This window comes from Limanda limanda, chromosome 6 (assembly GCF_963576545.1).
Source record: "Limanda limanda chromosome 6, fLimLim1.1, whole genome shotgun sequence".
Taxonomy (NCBI): Eukaryota; Metazoa; Chordata; class Actinopteri; order Pleuronectiformes; family Pleuronectidae; genus Limanda; species Limanda limanda.
This window is the reverse complement of record NC_083641.1, coordinates 26,532,839-26,549,766: the sequence shown is the minus strand read 5'-3', so window position 1 is coordinate 26,549,766 and position 16,928 is coordinate 26,532,839. Positions and strand designations below refer to the sequence as shown.

At 42.4% G+C, this 16,928-nt stretch overlaps 1 protein-coding gene across 1 annotated transcript; it reads left to right on the top strand.

The window, feature by feature from the left end:
• Positions 1–123: 123 nt before the first annotated feature.
• On the top strand, positions 124–10,458 carry treh (trehalase (brush-border membrane glycoprotein)). Its single transcript, XM_061072675.1, has 15 exons — positions 124–274; positions 965–1,065; positions 1,156–1,303; positions 1,393–1,480; positions 2,846–2,946; positions 3,092–3,184; positions 3,347–3,463; positions 3,709–3,831; positions 4,548–4,597; positions 5,633–5,818; positions 5,916–6,133; positions 7,464–7,575; positions 8,102–8,214; positions 8,302–8,355; positions 9,372–10,458. Exons 1-15 carry the CDS (start codon positions 189–191, stop codon positions 9,507–9,509), a joined length of 1,728 nt encoding a protein of 575 aa, XP_060928658.1. The 5' UTR covers positions 124–188; the 3' UTR covers positions 9,510–10,458.
• The last annotated feature ends 6,470 nt before the right edge of the window (positions 10,459–16,928 follow it).

Genomic DNA, 16,928 nt, shown 5'->3' with positions numbered 1-16,928 from the left:
GTTTTCTGTTCTGTTGTGAACCACAATGTTGATCTGTTTATCACACATGTATTGCAACACTTTCCCAACCAGTTTCAAAGTAAAAGCACTCCAGGGTTTCACTTTCGGAATGCACAGGGAACACTGGGAGATCAGATTGGAGACCACTGGTTTAGCTCCTTCTCTGGAGTCACTTCAGGTTCCAGCTCATGATGAACAGATTGGTGTGGTTTTGTTTTTCCTCGGCTGCTCTTCTTGCCACTGTGACGAGTGTTTCTCCTCCACCATGTGACAGGTAGGACTGAAATAAAACCATTGTTATGTCTCAAGAGACAGTCTGGAAAACACTTCCTGTTTTTGAATTTAGGGTCGTAGCTTAGTTCAGTTTTCTCTAAACTGTTTTCTAAAAGATATGTTTGTCAGCGGAAACTTATTGTTGCTTCATGTCTAAAATCGACAACTTAAACATGTCATATTCTTTGTCTTTTCCTTTATATTTCATATTCTCCACCATAAATTGTCTTGAGTATGAAAATACTGTGAATTTAAGTCATAGGAATAAATAATATAATGGACTTTTTTTAACATTACTAAGGAATTTTGCCAGAGTTAAAAGGATTTTCATGTATTTACAAACCCTTCATTTCTATGTGCGTTTGAATTAATAAGTTAAAAAGCTGTAAGAAATTGTAATTTACTGTCAGAAATGCAGACGGTGTTTCTGCTCTGAAAAAGTTAGCAGGTTATTTTTATTTTAATAGATGTTGAATCCTCCACCTGCTGCAGCTTGTAAACATATTTTCTTTTTAATATTACTGTTGTATAATAATTCTCCCATGAGCAGATATGAAGCCGTCAGCCGACCTTTGCCCTCGGCTGCAGGTTCTTCCAGACGTTGATGTGGTTTTATCTCTTCCCTGCAGAGTGTTGCACTAACACAGATAAACCAGTTTAATAATTCACAACTCTAACAAATTGATTGCAGTGAAATCTATTGCACTGGGCCCATTTTGCATCAAGTCCAGAAAGCCAAACTGTTCGATGACGACAAATACTTTGTTGACATGAAGCTGAAGGCGAAACCTGGTGAGTAAAGTCTGTAATCTTGTTTATTTGGGACATTTGTATTTGATTTCTTTCACCAGCCCTGTGTGCGGTTGTGTCTGTTCCCTGCAGATGTTGTTTTGTCGGCTTTTCGCAACCTTTCAAACCAAATGCCAAACGGGACCGTGCCGCCCGCCAGGCTGCTGGAGTTCCTCGCTGTGCACTTTGAGAAACCGGGGTCAGAGTTCGAGCCGTGGACGCCGCCGGACTGGCACGCCAAGTGAGACCCGGTTTGTTTCAGGACTCCTGCTCAGCTCAGCTTGTGTTTTTAAGTGATGTTGGATAATGTGACTCTTTTCTAACACGCAGGCCGAAGTTCCTGGAAGGAATCGCTGACCTGAAACTACGCGAGTGGGCTGGAAAGATTCATCATCTGTGGAAGTCTCTGGGCAGAAAGGTGATGATGATGATGAGGATGATGAAGAGTTGTGACAAAGAATTGAAGAAATGAACTAAAAAAAACTAAATCTACATTGAAGTTTCACATTTCATTTGTGACTTTCTGTGACTGACAACTAAAAATGTCTTTATTTTTAATTGTTGTGATATTTTGTAGAGACCAAAATGCCCAACAGTTTCCTTAAATTCATATTAAGCTGCACCAACTTTCACATAGAAATCAGTCCTTTAATAACATGACTTTTTATTATCTGAAAATAAAAGGACCAATCCTTGGTTTCCACAGATTTTTGTGAAAATCGGTTCAGTTGGTTGTAATCGAGCTGAAAAACAAATGACAAATGACATTCAGAGAATAACTGGCGTCCGCCCAAAGTGGATCTGGATTTGAATGTGGATCCAGATCAATTTGCACACATCAGCAATATGCTCTATTCCCTGATAATCTAACCCAGGGGTTTTCAATTGGGGGTCCGCGGCCCCCTGGTGGTCCGAGACGGCATTGCAGGAGGTCCGCAAAATTCACTTTGATATTTCAACACATTTCCAGTTTACTCTGGAATATCGTGAAAAAGACAAAAAAATATGAAAAATATCTAAAATAAGAAAAATATGTCTAAAATAATGTAAAGGTGCTGGTGATCATGAGGTTAAACGTAAGTAGGCCTCAATTGTTCGTGTGATATTGCATGATTATCATTTGTGACATATTCTGCGTTACTTTGTCATCTTCCCTCTTCAGTTGTAGCCCCAGTTTATGTTGATTGTTATTGATCACCATTACTTTAACGTTCTCTCAACATGTAAGCTACATGTCTGTACATATAAGTCTTGAACGTTATATATTGATGTACATATGGTTCTGAGATGCAGTACAACTACAAACTGCATTTTAATTTTGTTTTCAATTCTTAAGCACTGAAAATCAACTGTTTTTGTTGTTTTTTCACAGATTTTTCTAGATTTGTTTGAGGTTTTGAAGTAGATATATCTAGATATGTTTGAGGATTTAAAATAAAATCAACATGGAAAACCAAATGTTAAAACTTCCTTAGGCACGCGCGTGCGTAGGCACATCAGTGGGCCGCGGATTACTTTCTAGTCAGAATGGTGGTCCCTGGGCAAAACCAGTTGAAAACCCCTGATCTAACCAATAGCTTTTTGAGTTATCTGCTTAATCAACCATGCAAACCAGCTACAGAGCAAATAGACATTGAACCACCTTTAATATTAATAATTGCACAAATATCAGTTGTTGCAGGAGTTTTCAAATAAACAGTCCTGTTGCAGCACTTTCCAGCCTCCACCAACATGCATCCTGAGTTCAGGGATTATACATTTACCATGATTCCCCCCCCCCCAGATCTCCTCCGGTGTTCGAGATCACCCCGAGCTCTACTCGCAGATCCACCTCCCACATCCCTTGGTTGTGCCTGGAGGACGCTTCAGGGAACTCTACTACTGGTGAGTGAAGGATGAAGCCCGTCAGTCTGTCTCTCAGATGAAAGACGAGTCTCTGCGGTGACGGGAGATCACACCCCCGAACCGCAGAGCCTGTCGAGACGCCGTGTGTGCGCCACAGTGACGTGTGCCGCTCTGTGCCCGACAGGGATTCCTACTGGGTTGTCAACGGCCTCCTGCTGTCGGAGATGACAGACACGGCCTCCGGGATGATTCGAAACTTCCTCTACCTTGTTAACAGGTGAGCCTGAAAGCATCTCTCATCTCTCGCAGCGCTTGACAGGTATAAGCTCTCGCCCATTTTGAATAATAAGTCATTTACACGTTGGAGACGGAGCACTTAAGCGGAGCGGATTTGGAGGATTTGGGGAATATATGATTTCTCTCTCTCTCTCTCCTCCAGATATGGCTTTGTTCCAAATGGTGGGCGGATTTACTATGAAAAGCGCAGTCAGCCTCCATTCCTCACTCTAATGGTGGAGAGCTACTATCAAGCAACCAAGGATAAAGATTTCCTCAGGTGATATTTAGGCCTGAGCTGATGTCCTGCCAGACACATTATCATTCCTCTAGTGCCTCGCAGAGAAGAAGAAGAAGAAGAGAGAGGAGCCAGATTCAGCCTGAGCTTCCCTCTCTGCCTGCAGTGCTTTCGCTTTTCCCCATCATGCTTTGTTGAAATGTGACACACTACCTTATCTTTTGTGTTAAATTATATTTTAAAGGTTGAAAAGTTGCCTCCTGTTGTTTTGTGCAAAACTTTCTCAGGGAAGCTTTGCCGGCTCTGGAGCAGGAGTACGGCTTCTGGATGCAGAACCGTTCTGTGGCCGTGAAGGTCGACGGGGGGGAGCACCTGCTGAACCGGTTCCACGTGGAAGTGGGCCGGCCCAGGTGTGTCGCCACTAAATAACCAGGGTGAAGATCAGTGGAGCAGAATACATCCGCCAATAGTAAAAGTACAAGTGAATAGACAAATACAGCAATAATGAGGATGATGATAATAATGACTTAAAAGAATATAGTGGCCTTCAAGGGACCCAAGGACGCTTTACATATTTAAAGGGATTATTTGTACAGCACATTTCAAAGTGTTTTACATAAAATACAAAAAGCATCATGACAAATTGTAACACAAGTAACTTTTAAAAGAAATTAAAAGGGTTGAATACAGCATAAAAGAATAGATAGAAGTGAATTGTCAGTAAACGAGAATCGGATGTGTGACCGGGCCCTAATGCCGCTGCTGCAGGAGGCGGGGTCTAAGGTTACCTGCCCTGCTCTGATTGGATCACTGGACCGATTCTTATTATTGATCAGTATTATAAAGACAAATCGACAGGGGACCAAGTGTAGAGCCTTGTGGTTCACCAGAATATAACCAAAGCAACGGGAACATGTGAGTTGGAGTAGAAAGGACAGATCTATGCTGATAGTTTGAGTTTTATTTGTATGTAACTGAAGGTAAATCTAAAAGTAAGTGTTCAATCAAAGTAAATGTTTTACATCCTCCCACTGCTCGTAGATATTAATCCATCCACCTTTTAAAGAGGACAAATGGATGAAATGCTAGAAGTTATTACTCTTAATGTTTCTTTTGTTCTCTCCAGACCCGAGTCGTACACAGACGACCTGGAATTAGCTGAAGGACTCAGTGACAGTAATGTCTTATTAGTGTTCACCCCCCCCCCCTCCCCTCATGAGGAGTATTACCCGCCGACAGCCATTTCCATTCAGTGAAAAACCAAACGAGGCCGTAGGTCCCTCGGACCTGGAATGAAAGTAATGTGTTTTATAATCAGGCCTCAGCAGAAAAGAAGAATAAATTACCTTGGATTCACGGATCGTCTGAGCAAAAAACAAATTTGCTCTGAAAAGACCTCAGCACCGTGTTGTAATGAATATTTAATGTTAAACACCTTCGTTCCTTCACGTCACCTCTGAACACATCGACCAGCTTTAATAAAAATCGGTGTGAGGGGAAAATGCTGAGATGTTGAATATTTCTCTTATTACCGTTTCCCTTTGTGTAGGGAATTATTTGATCAAACAATAGTCAAGGTCATTTAGATATTCAGACACAAACATGTTATTCAGAGGCGTCAGGGTTTGACTTGTTCACTCCCAGTGAAGAAACAAGACAGAGTGAAGAGTTAAACCAGCAGAGGTGTCAAAAGTATTCGCTTTCATTACTCAAGTAGAAGTACAGATACTAGGGTTTAAAAATACTTTTGTAGAAGTTGAAGTATCAACTCAAGCTTTTTACTTAAGTAAAAGTGTAAAAGGGATTTTTTTTTTCCATTAAGGACAAACTCTTAAGGGTCTCAGGGGCCTATAGTGCACTACCCCACCTCCTCCTAAAAAAACAGTTTTCTAAAGGCCATTATGACTATCATGTTATATTAAAATGTTATGTTGAAAAATGTGGGATGCACTAGGCTACCGGTTTCAGCTGCATATATGCCTATTGAAAATCATCACATTTTATTACAATGAAAATACATTAAAGCACCATATATGTACTACTGAGCATTTACATGCGTTTCACGGAGCGGAAGACATGATAACTACTTGCTAATAAGTATTGTAATAATCACTCCCAGTGAAGAAACAACACATGGTGAAGAGTTGAACCAGTAGATGCTGGTTTGTCTTGTCTCTCCCAGTGAGCTCCTGTCTCTCCTCCTGCCCTCAGGTGATAGAGAGCAGCTGTGGATGGATCTGAAAGCCGGGGCCGAGTCCGGTTGGGACTTCTCCTCCCGCTGGTACCTCGGCGGTGACGGCCTCAGAGACACACGCACCAGCAGCTTCCTGCCGGTCGACCTCAACGCTCTGCTGTGCCTCAACGAGAAAACTCTGGCTTCCTTCCACAGGATCCTGGGTGAGTGTCGGAGCGGCCGCTGACCTTGAGACTCTTAACTTTGGTCCCTCACGCTGCATTGAGCTCCCAGACCGTTGATGTGCCGGTTTCCTGACAGGTGAGGGTGACTCAGCCGCCCGGTACGACCAGGCCGCGGCCCGGAGACAGGGGGCGATAGAGGCGCTGCTGTGGGACGAGGAGACGGGAGCCTGGTTCGACTACAGCCTGGTGACGCACTCCAGACACGTGGAGTTTTACCCCTCCAACCTGTCGCCGGTTTGGGCTCAGTGCTATTCCCGGCCCGAGATGGGGGGGAGGGCGGTGCAGTATCTGAAGGTCGGTGCTGGCTTCACTGGGGAGTCGGGTGTTAAAGAAATGTGAATCATCAGAGGGTCCAGATCACCCAGATGACAAAAGATCATCTCTAATGTTTTCTAGTTAATCAGAAACATTGAATTCATTCATCTAAAAATGAATGTGTATTTAAACCTATTTGTGCAAAAGAAGCCTTTAACCTTGATTTATCCAGATGTGGATAAATATATCCACATCTGCTTACCTGTGCTTTCTGAGCACTGCTCACTTGCTCCAGCAGATGGCGCACACACTCTACACACAGGTTTCATCCATGCATGATCTCCATGTTGTGTTTCATGTTGTGTTTCATGTTGTGTTTCATGTTGTGGCTTCACATTGTTTCATGTTGTGTTTCACGTTGTGTTTCATGTTGTGGCTCACGTTGTGTTTAATGTTGTGTTTCATGTTGTGTTTCATGTTGTGTTTCATGTTGTGTTTCATGTTGTGTTTCACGTTGTGGTCCATGTTGTGTTTCATGTTGTGTTTCACGTTGTGTTTCATGTTGTGTTTCATGTTGTGGCTTCACGTTGTTTCATGTTGTGGCTTCACGTTGTGTTTCATGTTGTGGCTCACATTGTGTTTCACGTTGTGTTTCCATGTTGTGGCTCACGTTGTGGCTCACGTTGTGTTTCATGTTGTGGCTCACGTTGTGTTTCATGTTGTGTTTCAAGTTGTGTTTCGCGTTGTGGCTCACGTTGTGGCTAACGTTGTGGTTCATGTTGTATTCCATGTTGTGTTTCATGTTGTGTTTCACGTTGTGTTTCATGTTGTGTTTCACGTTGTGTTTCACGTTGTGGCTCACGTTGTGTTTCACGTTGTCGATCACGTTGTGGTTCCATGTTGTGTTTCATGTTATGTTTCATGTTGTGTTTCACGTTGTCGATCACGTTGTGGTTCCATGTTGTGTTTCATGTTGTGTTTCATGTTGTGTTCCATGTTGTGTTTCACGTTGTGTTTCACGTTGTGGCTCACGTTGTGTTTCACGTTGTGTTTCATGTTATGTTTCATGTTGTGTTTCACGTTGTCGATCACGTTGTGGTTCCATGTTGTGTTTCATGTTGTGTTTCATGTTGTGGCTCACGTTGTGTTTCACGTTGTGTTTCACGTTGTGTTTCATGTTGTGTTTCACGTTGTGTTTCACGTTGTGGCTCACGTTGTGTTTCACGTTGTGTTTCACGTTGTGTTTCATGTTGTGTTTCACGTTGTGGTTCACATGGTGGTTCACGTTGTGGTTCCATATTGTGTTTCATGTTGTGTTTCACGTTGTGTTTCACGTTGTGGCTCCATATTGTGGTTCTTGTGTGTTCAGGCGAGTCCTGCTCTTCGGTTCCCTAACGGCGTCCCCACGTCCCTCAGCGAGTCCGGGCAGCAGTGGGACTTTCCCAACGCGTGGCCGCCGCTGCAGCACATGCTCATCAGTGGTAGGTCGTCAGGAAGGATCTGCTCCCACAAGAAGTCCCCATCGAGATGTTGCTCGGCTGTCTGTGACTAATATGTTATGAAAATTGTTTATTCTTTGATTGATTTCACTAGTTTTTGTCCACAAACACGTGTGACCCCCTGTGAAAAACATGGCCCCCAGCACTGATATGGCAGTTCAGTATTTGGCCGACAAGAGGAGCCGGTGATTGAATCACCAGTGGGCCTGTTAAATGGACTACCCGCTCTACCTCCTGTGTCACAAGAGAAGATATTTATGAATTACTTTATGATGAATGTTTGTGTGTTTGTGCACAACAGAGACCCATGACCCCCGCGGTCTAAAACCTCCACAGGGGGTCTTACAGGCAGCAGGAGGAAACTGGCTTGACTTCGAACCAGCAGACGCTCCATCTTGTCTCCAGTCTGCTGGAGAACAGAGCCGACACAATGAAGATGATGATAATCTACATGTTTGAATACTTTTCTCGGGTTTGTCTAATGATTGAAATCCTCTCGTCTCTCCAGGTTTCTCCAAACTGCCGTCAGACGACGCTCAGCAGCTGGCGTTGGATTTGGCTCAGCGCTGGATCAGGACCAACATGGCGGCGTACGACAAGTACGACGCCATGTTTGAGAAGGTGAGTCTGTGGAAGGTGTTTACCGGCTGGTATATGGTCGGTGATAACACTGCCGGCTCAGGATCCTTTTCTTCTTCCTCCCGACAGTACGACGTGAACGGAGATGGCAAACCCGGCGGTGGAGGAGAATATGAAGTTCAGGTATTTACCTTCATGTATCTATGTTGTAAAATGTAAAATGCGCTCATAGTCTCACGTGTTCTTCTAATTTAATGCAAAGCCCTGTCGACTCTCTCTGTCTCACTTCTGCTTCTTAGCTAAAACACATTTGCATGCTCATGCACATTTACTGTATATATAATCTAACTCCTCTTATCTTCTCTGTCACTTTCTACCTCTGCCAAGCAGGTTGTGTTTTTGCATTCCTTGTCCTATTGTTTGTTTGTTTGTCAGCAACACTACACAAAAACAAAAACAAAAAACAGATTTCTGAGTTCAACGATGGGACACGAGCCAAAAATAAGAACCCGTTACATTTTGGCGCAGATCTGAACAAAGGCGTTGATCATTTTAGCTGTTTTATTTCCTCTTGCCCCAGATCCTGGAGGTCCCAGGTTCAAATCCCAGCTGGGCCAGACCTTCTGTGTGTAGTTTGTGTGTCTGCGTCGGGTTTTCCTGCAGGTGCTAATTCTAACGTTAGCTGCTCGATCTATTAAATATGTTGTTTAACCTTGAAACTCCAGATTTAAACCAGTCACCGTCTCTTCAGTTGCTGATCAGTTAAATGAAAGTCAGAGTTTATGACTCTGAAAAGTAGATTATATAAAAATGCTGGCCTGTAAATATGGTTTATTGGAGATGAAATAATCTGTAGGTTTGAATGTGACCCTCAAGGAGGAGAAGTACATGTAACGGACGGATGCACAGATTGCTCAGGGAATTAAACACTAATCTATGGTCTAGTTGCTTCCACAGAGGAGATTGTGTCTTAGTCTACGTTTGTTAATTAGCAGAATTACGTAAAAACTTCTGGACCGATTCAAACTTGGTGGAAGGATAAATAAATAAATCCATGAGATTAGGTGCGGAACCAAATTAGGGGGCGGACGCCGGCATTTCTTTCTTTCTCTTTTGAGGCACTTGCTTTAATTCTCAGTGTTTTTCAATCTCTTATTTTCTCACTAAAATGAAAACCCCCGTGTTGCCCCGTTGTGCAGCTGGGTTTCGGTTGGACCAACGGCGTGGCCCTGCAGCTGCTGGACCAGTACGGGGGGGCGCTCACCTCAGGAAGCCGGCAGGTGTCCGCTGGCGTCCTGCTGCCTCTGGTCATCTCCACCGCTCTCCTGCTCCAGTGACTCACCGGTGACGACCGGGTCGGACTGGACGTTGGATTTTAGTATTCTCTGGTTCCACTGCTGCTACATCACTCTCCAGGAAAAGAGTCACTTTAATTTGCAGGATTGTGATTTGTAACGGAGAATTTTCTACAGAGGAATGAGATCCCTGTTTTTAGAAGATACAGATCATTCAGGGTTTATAATAATATATTCAATTATGTTTAAGTTGATTTAACGCTAATTGTGTCACACTTTAAAATGTATTTCTTCTATTTTAAGAGAAATGTTGTGGGAGCTTGCAGAGTTAGATGTCTGTGTGTGTTGTGGTTGTTTCTCAAATACACAGATATGTATGTATTTAAGCCACAGACAAACATGCCAACATGGAACTGATCGTCATGGTCAGAATTGATCTCATTTGACTATTTTTCCACTATGATTCACCTTTTCTTTAAATATGGGGAAGTGCACGTTTATTGTGGGACTCTGATTTTCCTTCATATCTGTCGTCCTCCCCACTCTGTCTAATAAAAAGTGTTAAAAGTCAGAAATGTAACAAATTGAAACTTGCAGAAACCTTGTATAAGAAGTTAGAGATAGAACAGAGTGTTTCATGTAGTGGAAGCTTTTGTGTGGGAAACAGAAAACGATTCAAACCGCTGTGACACGTACATTAGCTTTCTTGTAGCTGCTTGAAAAATAAAAAGCCATCCCATAGTCTCCCAGCTGTGAGCGTTTAGTCCCACGAGCTGGAGGATGTTCGGTAAATTAAAACGACTCTGACACAGTGCGGAGAGAGAGAGAGAGAGAGAGAGAGTTCAATAAACAGAGAGACTGATATCAATGAGAGGAAATTACACCGGATTACAAACATATGTTGTTTTGTGGCGTCACTAACGATTAAATAGAGGAAACGACTGAATGTTGCTCAAAGAACGACGTCAATAAAATGATAATAAAAACAAAATGCAATTTGAGTTCAGAAATTTTGTTTAACAACGATGATCAGCGACTTCTCATCGTGCAACATGTTCAGTTTTGTATCTGAAGGTCTAAAGAGTGGAACCACAACAGCAGTGAATCTTTCTGAATCAGGAGCCAATTATCTGTCCAACATGCAACTCCTGATCCAGTCATTCCTTCTGTACTGTCAGCGGATATATTGTTCAAGCACGTTGTGTTCTTCAAAAGAAAATCAAAATTTCATATTCATTGTTTTTTTTTTGTTTTTTTTCAACAATATTTTTTATTGAAGTTTCAAGTGCATATCAAACTTTATGCAGAATTTACAAACATTTTCATTTACATCCCCTCGAACAGCCACTCATTCACACAGACATAGAAAAAAGAAATAAATAAAATGGACAATGACAACAGACATCAAACTAATGGAGTAAAAAATAAAATAAATAAAAATAAAAATAAGAAAAAAAAGGCAGGATCATTTCACAACCTGTTCTTCAGTCAGTGTTATCCGTTTCATTGGTAAAAAATGACATAAATGATTCCCAAATGCAAGCAAACTATCCTGTTTACCTTTAACAATGTATGTCAATCTCTCCAGTCCAAGACAAGTCATCAACTCCTTCTTCCATATTGCCAGTGATGGTGGTTCTACATTTTTCCAATATAGTGCAATCACTCTCCTAGCATGGAGAAGTCCAAAGTCAACCATCTTCGATTGCTTTGTTGTTCTGATGGAGTCTTTGGGCTACATTCCAAGTATACAGATTGTTGACGTCAAAAGAATGTAACACTTAACCATCCGTGATAAACATTTAACTACATTTTCCCAAAATACCAAAATCCTAGAGCATTCCCATAGGCAGTGAATCAAAGTTCCCTTTTCAGTCAGACATTTAACACAAACATCCGGGATGTTAGGGGAGATATGGTGGAGTTTTGCAGGGGTTATATAAACCCTCATTAACCACTTATACTGAATCAATTTTAACCTTGTGTTAATTTAATTCTTTTGCACTTTTAAACATGCTCTTCCCCAATCTTCTTCACTAATATTTTCATGTGTGTCTGTTCTCCACGCATTTAATTTATCTGATGCTGATTCTGTTGAATACTCCGCTAAAAGGTTATCATATTTATTGTTAGTTCAGAGAGCACTGATAGGACAGGAGCCCTTCAGTGGCGCCTGGTCGACACACGTTCAGGGTTATTGTGTTTTGATGACCAATAACCTTTCTCTACTTCAGTTTGAGTTCCGACAGAAAACTGTATTTCGCATTAGAAACCAGTTTGATTGTAATTCACACACAAACGTTTGAAGAGGAACAAAAGACGAGTGAGTGTTTTCTTTTCCGATCGTTCCTCAGAACTCATTCGTTCTCTGTCACCTCCTCTCGCGTCTGAGCTGATTCGCAGGTCGAGCATGAAATGAAGCCCCGGGCAGAGATATTCAAATGGCTGTCAGAAATAAACGTGATGAGAGAGTCGCTTCTTAAAGGAGAAATTGGATCCGTCTCTTGGCTTTGAAGCTTTGAGGCCGGAGCCGGGATCGCATCTGAGTCTTCAGCTCCCGAGCGCAACACAAACAGATTGACTGTGCAACCTGAGTGGACACGAGGCCTCAGGTGCACATCGCACTCTGCTGATGTGTTCTGCATGTGAGCCTCCATTTACAAGACCCCTGCCCCCCCCCTACACACACACACCTAACTGTGACACCTTTACAGTAGCAGTGTGTGTGTGTGTTTGTGTGTTTAGAGGTTGAAAGCAGCAGAAGGCAGCATCATGTTTTTTGAGCTCAGTCCGTGATACCTCCAGTCGCACATTAAACTGCTGTTTCAGCAGAAATGTGTTGTGTACAATGTGGGAGAAGTTGCAGTTAATTCTGTGAAACTTGTGATTGTGTCTTTATGAAAAACACGTTCCACGACTGAGCCGAGAAACTGTAAAGCTGCAGTGACGAGTGTGTTACATGTTGTCGAGGCAAAGGTCAGTGTCAGTAACCGTCACTGCATAGCAACTAACACACACAAACTCACACACACACACTCACACAAGGATCAGCTGCATTGGACATGTACACATACTGTACACATACAAGGAATTTGACTCCAAGGACAACAAAGCAGAACATGGTTAAGCAAACATTGAACTATGTACAAGTGTGAATATAAATATATAAATATAAAAATATGAACTGTATGAGAATAAAATCGTGAAATAGTGCGATGATGTTTGATTGCCACAGGATATTTATATGCATGAGGTTGATGGTCCATAGTTCATGGATCTTTTAGTGAATTTAATTTAAATGTGGGTTCATGACGGGATTTGTTGGGTCCTGACAGAGACCTTTATTTATTATAAAGTTTATAGTCAAACATCTTTTAACTCCTTGGTGTCTGTGTTTAAAGACAGCAGAGTTATATTTATTCAAGACACTTTTTAATTTATGAGTCTTTTAAATCTCAACATTCCCTGCGTGTTCCTCCGGCCTCACACATTTTTAAACAAACATACAATTCTCTTCTACTTTCCTTATAAAAAGTAAGATGAGTGAGCTGCAGAAACGAGTGGAATCTTCTGAAACAGAAGTGAAAGTGGTGAAATAAAAGAAGGAGTTGAGGACAGAAGAGTTGGATTCACATCTCTGACCGTGTGTGTGCTCCTGGGCTCCTGCAGCACAGATCATAAAGGCTGTTCATTATCCACCGACCCACCCGGTGCTGCAGGACCCCCGCTCCGCGCCGCCGGGGTAACCCCCCCCTCGCCACTCGCCCCAGCTCCCCCCCAGACTGGAGGAGCCACAGTGGGGGGAATCAGACGGTTCCTCAGCTCCCAAACCCTCCCATTCATTACGCTCTGATCAATAACTCACTGAGGGATCACGCCTGGCTTCCTGTGTTAACGTGTTCCCCTAATCATGAGAGCGGCCTCCTCAAAAATCCGGTCGGTCTCTGGATTAGCGGCTAAATGTTTCGGAGGTCGGGGAAACTCCGTGACCTCTAAACTGGACGGGTTCACACAGATGGATCTGAGGAAGCTTAGCCGTATTGATTCTGCACCGGCCAGAGATATCCGGCTCTTTGGAAATCATCGATAACTCTTGAGGAATCGTTCCCATGGAGTTTCTTTCGCTTTAGAGGAGTTTAAAAATCCAATCTAAAGGAGGGAAGAGTGAGAGAAAAATGAAACATTGTCTCAGCTGATCTGAACACTTGAACTTTGAAGACCCTCTTTTAAAAAGTGCTCAAAACCAATTTACTTTGCTTTTGCAATTGACACAATTCAACCATTTTCTTTGTGGAGCTGTCGAGCTGCTGTAGATATGTTCTGACCTTGTTTTAAATAAATCCTGAACTTATCATTCCGTCTGTATTTGAAATGACAAAGACCCTGAAAGCTTCTGTTTAAATACTCAACGTAATAGAAAATCACTTCTGAGTTCAACTGCAGTAATTACAGTTAGTAAAGAAACAGTTTATTGAGTTATTGTGACTTTTACCAAATGGAAAAGCTGCTTCTTAGAGATTCTGTGGAAGTGGTTTGATCCAGTTTAGTTGTTGGAGCTGGAAACACTCAAGCAAACGACCCTGACATCTTCACTCAGTTATGTTTTCATCTGCGTCTGATTGTTAGTTTGAGGGATTACGCAAAAGCTGACAGACAAATGAGTCCGAGTAGAACTTATTAAATGTTTGTTCGGATCCAGTTTGGTTTGTTCTACTTTCTTTAACGGTGCTCGATTTGGGAGTTTTCCACATTTTCTTTCATTTCTTCAAGAATAATTCATGGATCTTGAGACTGATTTTAATAAATATGAATAAAAATCTGGATGTAGGGAGTTTAAACGTGATTTCAGAAGGGAATTGTCGGCCCTTTGTTGGATGTATGAGCTGAACTGAGGGTCAATCTAGTTTCAGAACAGAAGTTTGAAACTTTAAACCAATGAGAACAGAACACACAAACACAATTGTAGCAAGTGGATATGAATTTTCCAACTTGGGCAGAAACTAGTGTGTCCAGGTCAGGTCATCAAATTCAAGATTCAAGATTCAAGATTTTATTGTCAAATGAACAGAGATAACATGAAGTAGTCATTGTCAATGAAATGCTTGGGTCACACACTCTCTTTAAGCAATGCAAAGTAATTTCAACCCAAAAACTAAAATAAAAATAAAAATAGTATAAAATAGAATAAAATAGAATAAGAATGAAATAGAATATCAAATTTAAAATAGAAAATAAAATATATACATCTAAATATATATCTTACAGACACTCACGCTCAGACACGATGCTGATGAGAAGGAAAAGCCACTTTCTCACAATTTTTTTAAATCCAGTCATTACACCTTAAAATAGGAAATGTAAATTGATATGTACTTTAAAAATACACCCGTATATAAATACATATATATATGTGTGTGAGTAGGTTTCAGCTGATTTCGTCACATCTCTGCTTTTGTCCCTAATACTTAGGCCTGTTGCCCGGATGTGCCACCGTGAGGCAGCAGAGATCTTTGTGGTCCTGGTCGATCTGCTTTGTTTTCCTCCGTCATGCCTTTTCGTTCTGCCGGGCACACGATCAATATGCACAGCACCGCGGCCCCTCGGTGTTTGCACTGTGGACCAGCGTCCTTGCTGCTGATGGAAGGTTTTCACCCGACACTCTGCATCGTTAAAGAAAAGACGAATCATCTGCTGGGACTTGCCGTTGAAAGGCGGTTTAGTTGTTGTTGTTTGAACCACGAGCCCCCGAGAATCACACACAATATGTCACACTGATTTTTCTATTATCCAGCTGAGTGGGATGTCAGTGGGATGACGGATTCAGATCGATAGTCTGCCGGTGGTGAGGACTGGAATTGTTAGATCCCGGCCTCTTCGCCGCATAGAGAGGCAGACGGTTTTCGTTCTGTCGGGTGAAATCGAGAGCGATCACGCGTCGTGCGGGCGCCACAGAGGTCGTGACCTTTACACCCCCAGAACGATATCGCCCAAAGATGGAAGCGGTGTTGTGTTAACTGCCGGGGCCTGGAGCGGCGTGATGGCTGGAAACGTATCGTGGGACAAAAGCTGCAGAAAGGGATGATCCGGAATCAGGAAGGGAGTGAAAGAGAGCACACGAGGAGTCCTGCTTATTACAGCTGCACAGATGGTGCAGCAGATGAGATGGGAGGGATGGATGGATGGATGAGGAGTGAGAGTAAGACAGGGAGTGAGGGCGGGTGGGGGGGGGTGGTGGGTGATGACACGAGAGCACATGTTTGACAGTGTACATAAGCAGCGCCGGGTTAGAGAACTAGCGAGGGAAAGGCTTTAATATTTATTGTTCTGTGGCCGGTCGGAAACTTTCCTTCCCGCCTCCCATTCGTCAGCAAGAAAAATGACTGAGGAGCTGATCGTGAAATATTAATTCCAATCGCAGAGAAAGTGGGAAGCTGAAGGTAGAGCGGGACGGAGCGGCATATGGCGGGAGATCCTGGGGGGGGGGGGGTGAACAGCGGGATCCCAACTCCGCAGACGAGGAAAGAGGGTCGGAGAAGAGGAGGAAGAGGAGGAAGAGGAGGAGGAGGAGGGAAATTAAATTACAGAGAGGAGGAGGAAGAGGGGGAGGATTCAGTGGAGCTCATGACTCTGCATTTGCACAGGAGCAATATTTGAATAGGCCAGACTTTGTGCTCTGTAAGCTATTATTCCAGCTATAGTCAATATTCATTCAGTCTGTCGCCCGGTGATAAATGCAGAGGTGTTAAAGAGAAGATGACATTTCTCACTTGTATTTAAAAAGGGAACCGAAACCAACACAGACGCCTCATGGACGTGTTTGAATTCCATCCACTGATCGACAATGACGGATTAAATAGTCTGATATTTACAAGGAATTAAGAAAATAGTCTGAATAAGACTTCGGCCGGCAGAATATCACTAAATAAATGTTTAATTTACACTTAAAAATCACATTGTATGACTATATTTACATGTAGAAATAGAAATAGAAGCTTCACATCAGAAGGACACATTAACAGTAGAAGACGAGAGTTGTGGAATCCAGCGATCTGTGTCATTAATACAGAGACAACACTAGAGTATTTAAAAAGGGAACCAAAACCAACACAGACGCCTCATGGACGTGTTTTAATTCCATCCAATGATCCACAATGACGGATTAAAAAGTCTGATATTAACCCGAAATAAGAAAATAGTCTGAATAAGAAGCTGATTTGTCACAACAACGTCGGCCGGCTAAATATCACAACATAAATGTTTAATTTACACTTAGTATTAATACTTCTAGGTTAAAATCACGTTGTATGACCATATTTACATGTAGAAATAGAAATAGAAGCTTCACAACAGAAGGACACATTAACAGTAGAAGACGAGAGTTGTGGAATCCACCGATCTGTGTCATTAATAAAGAGAGGGAGACAAAAGATACTCTTCAGTGATCGGACCCGATGGAGAATA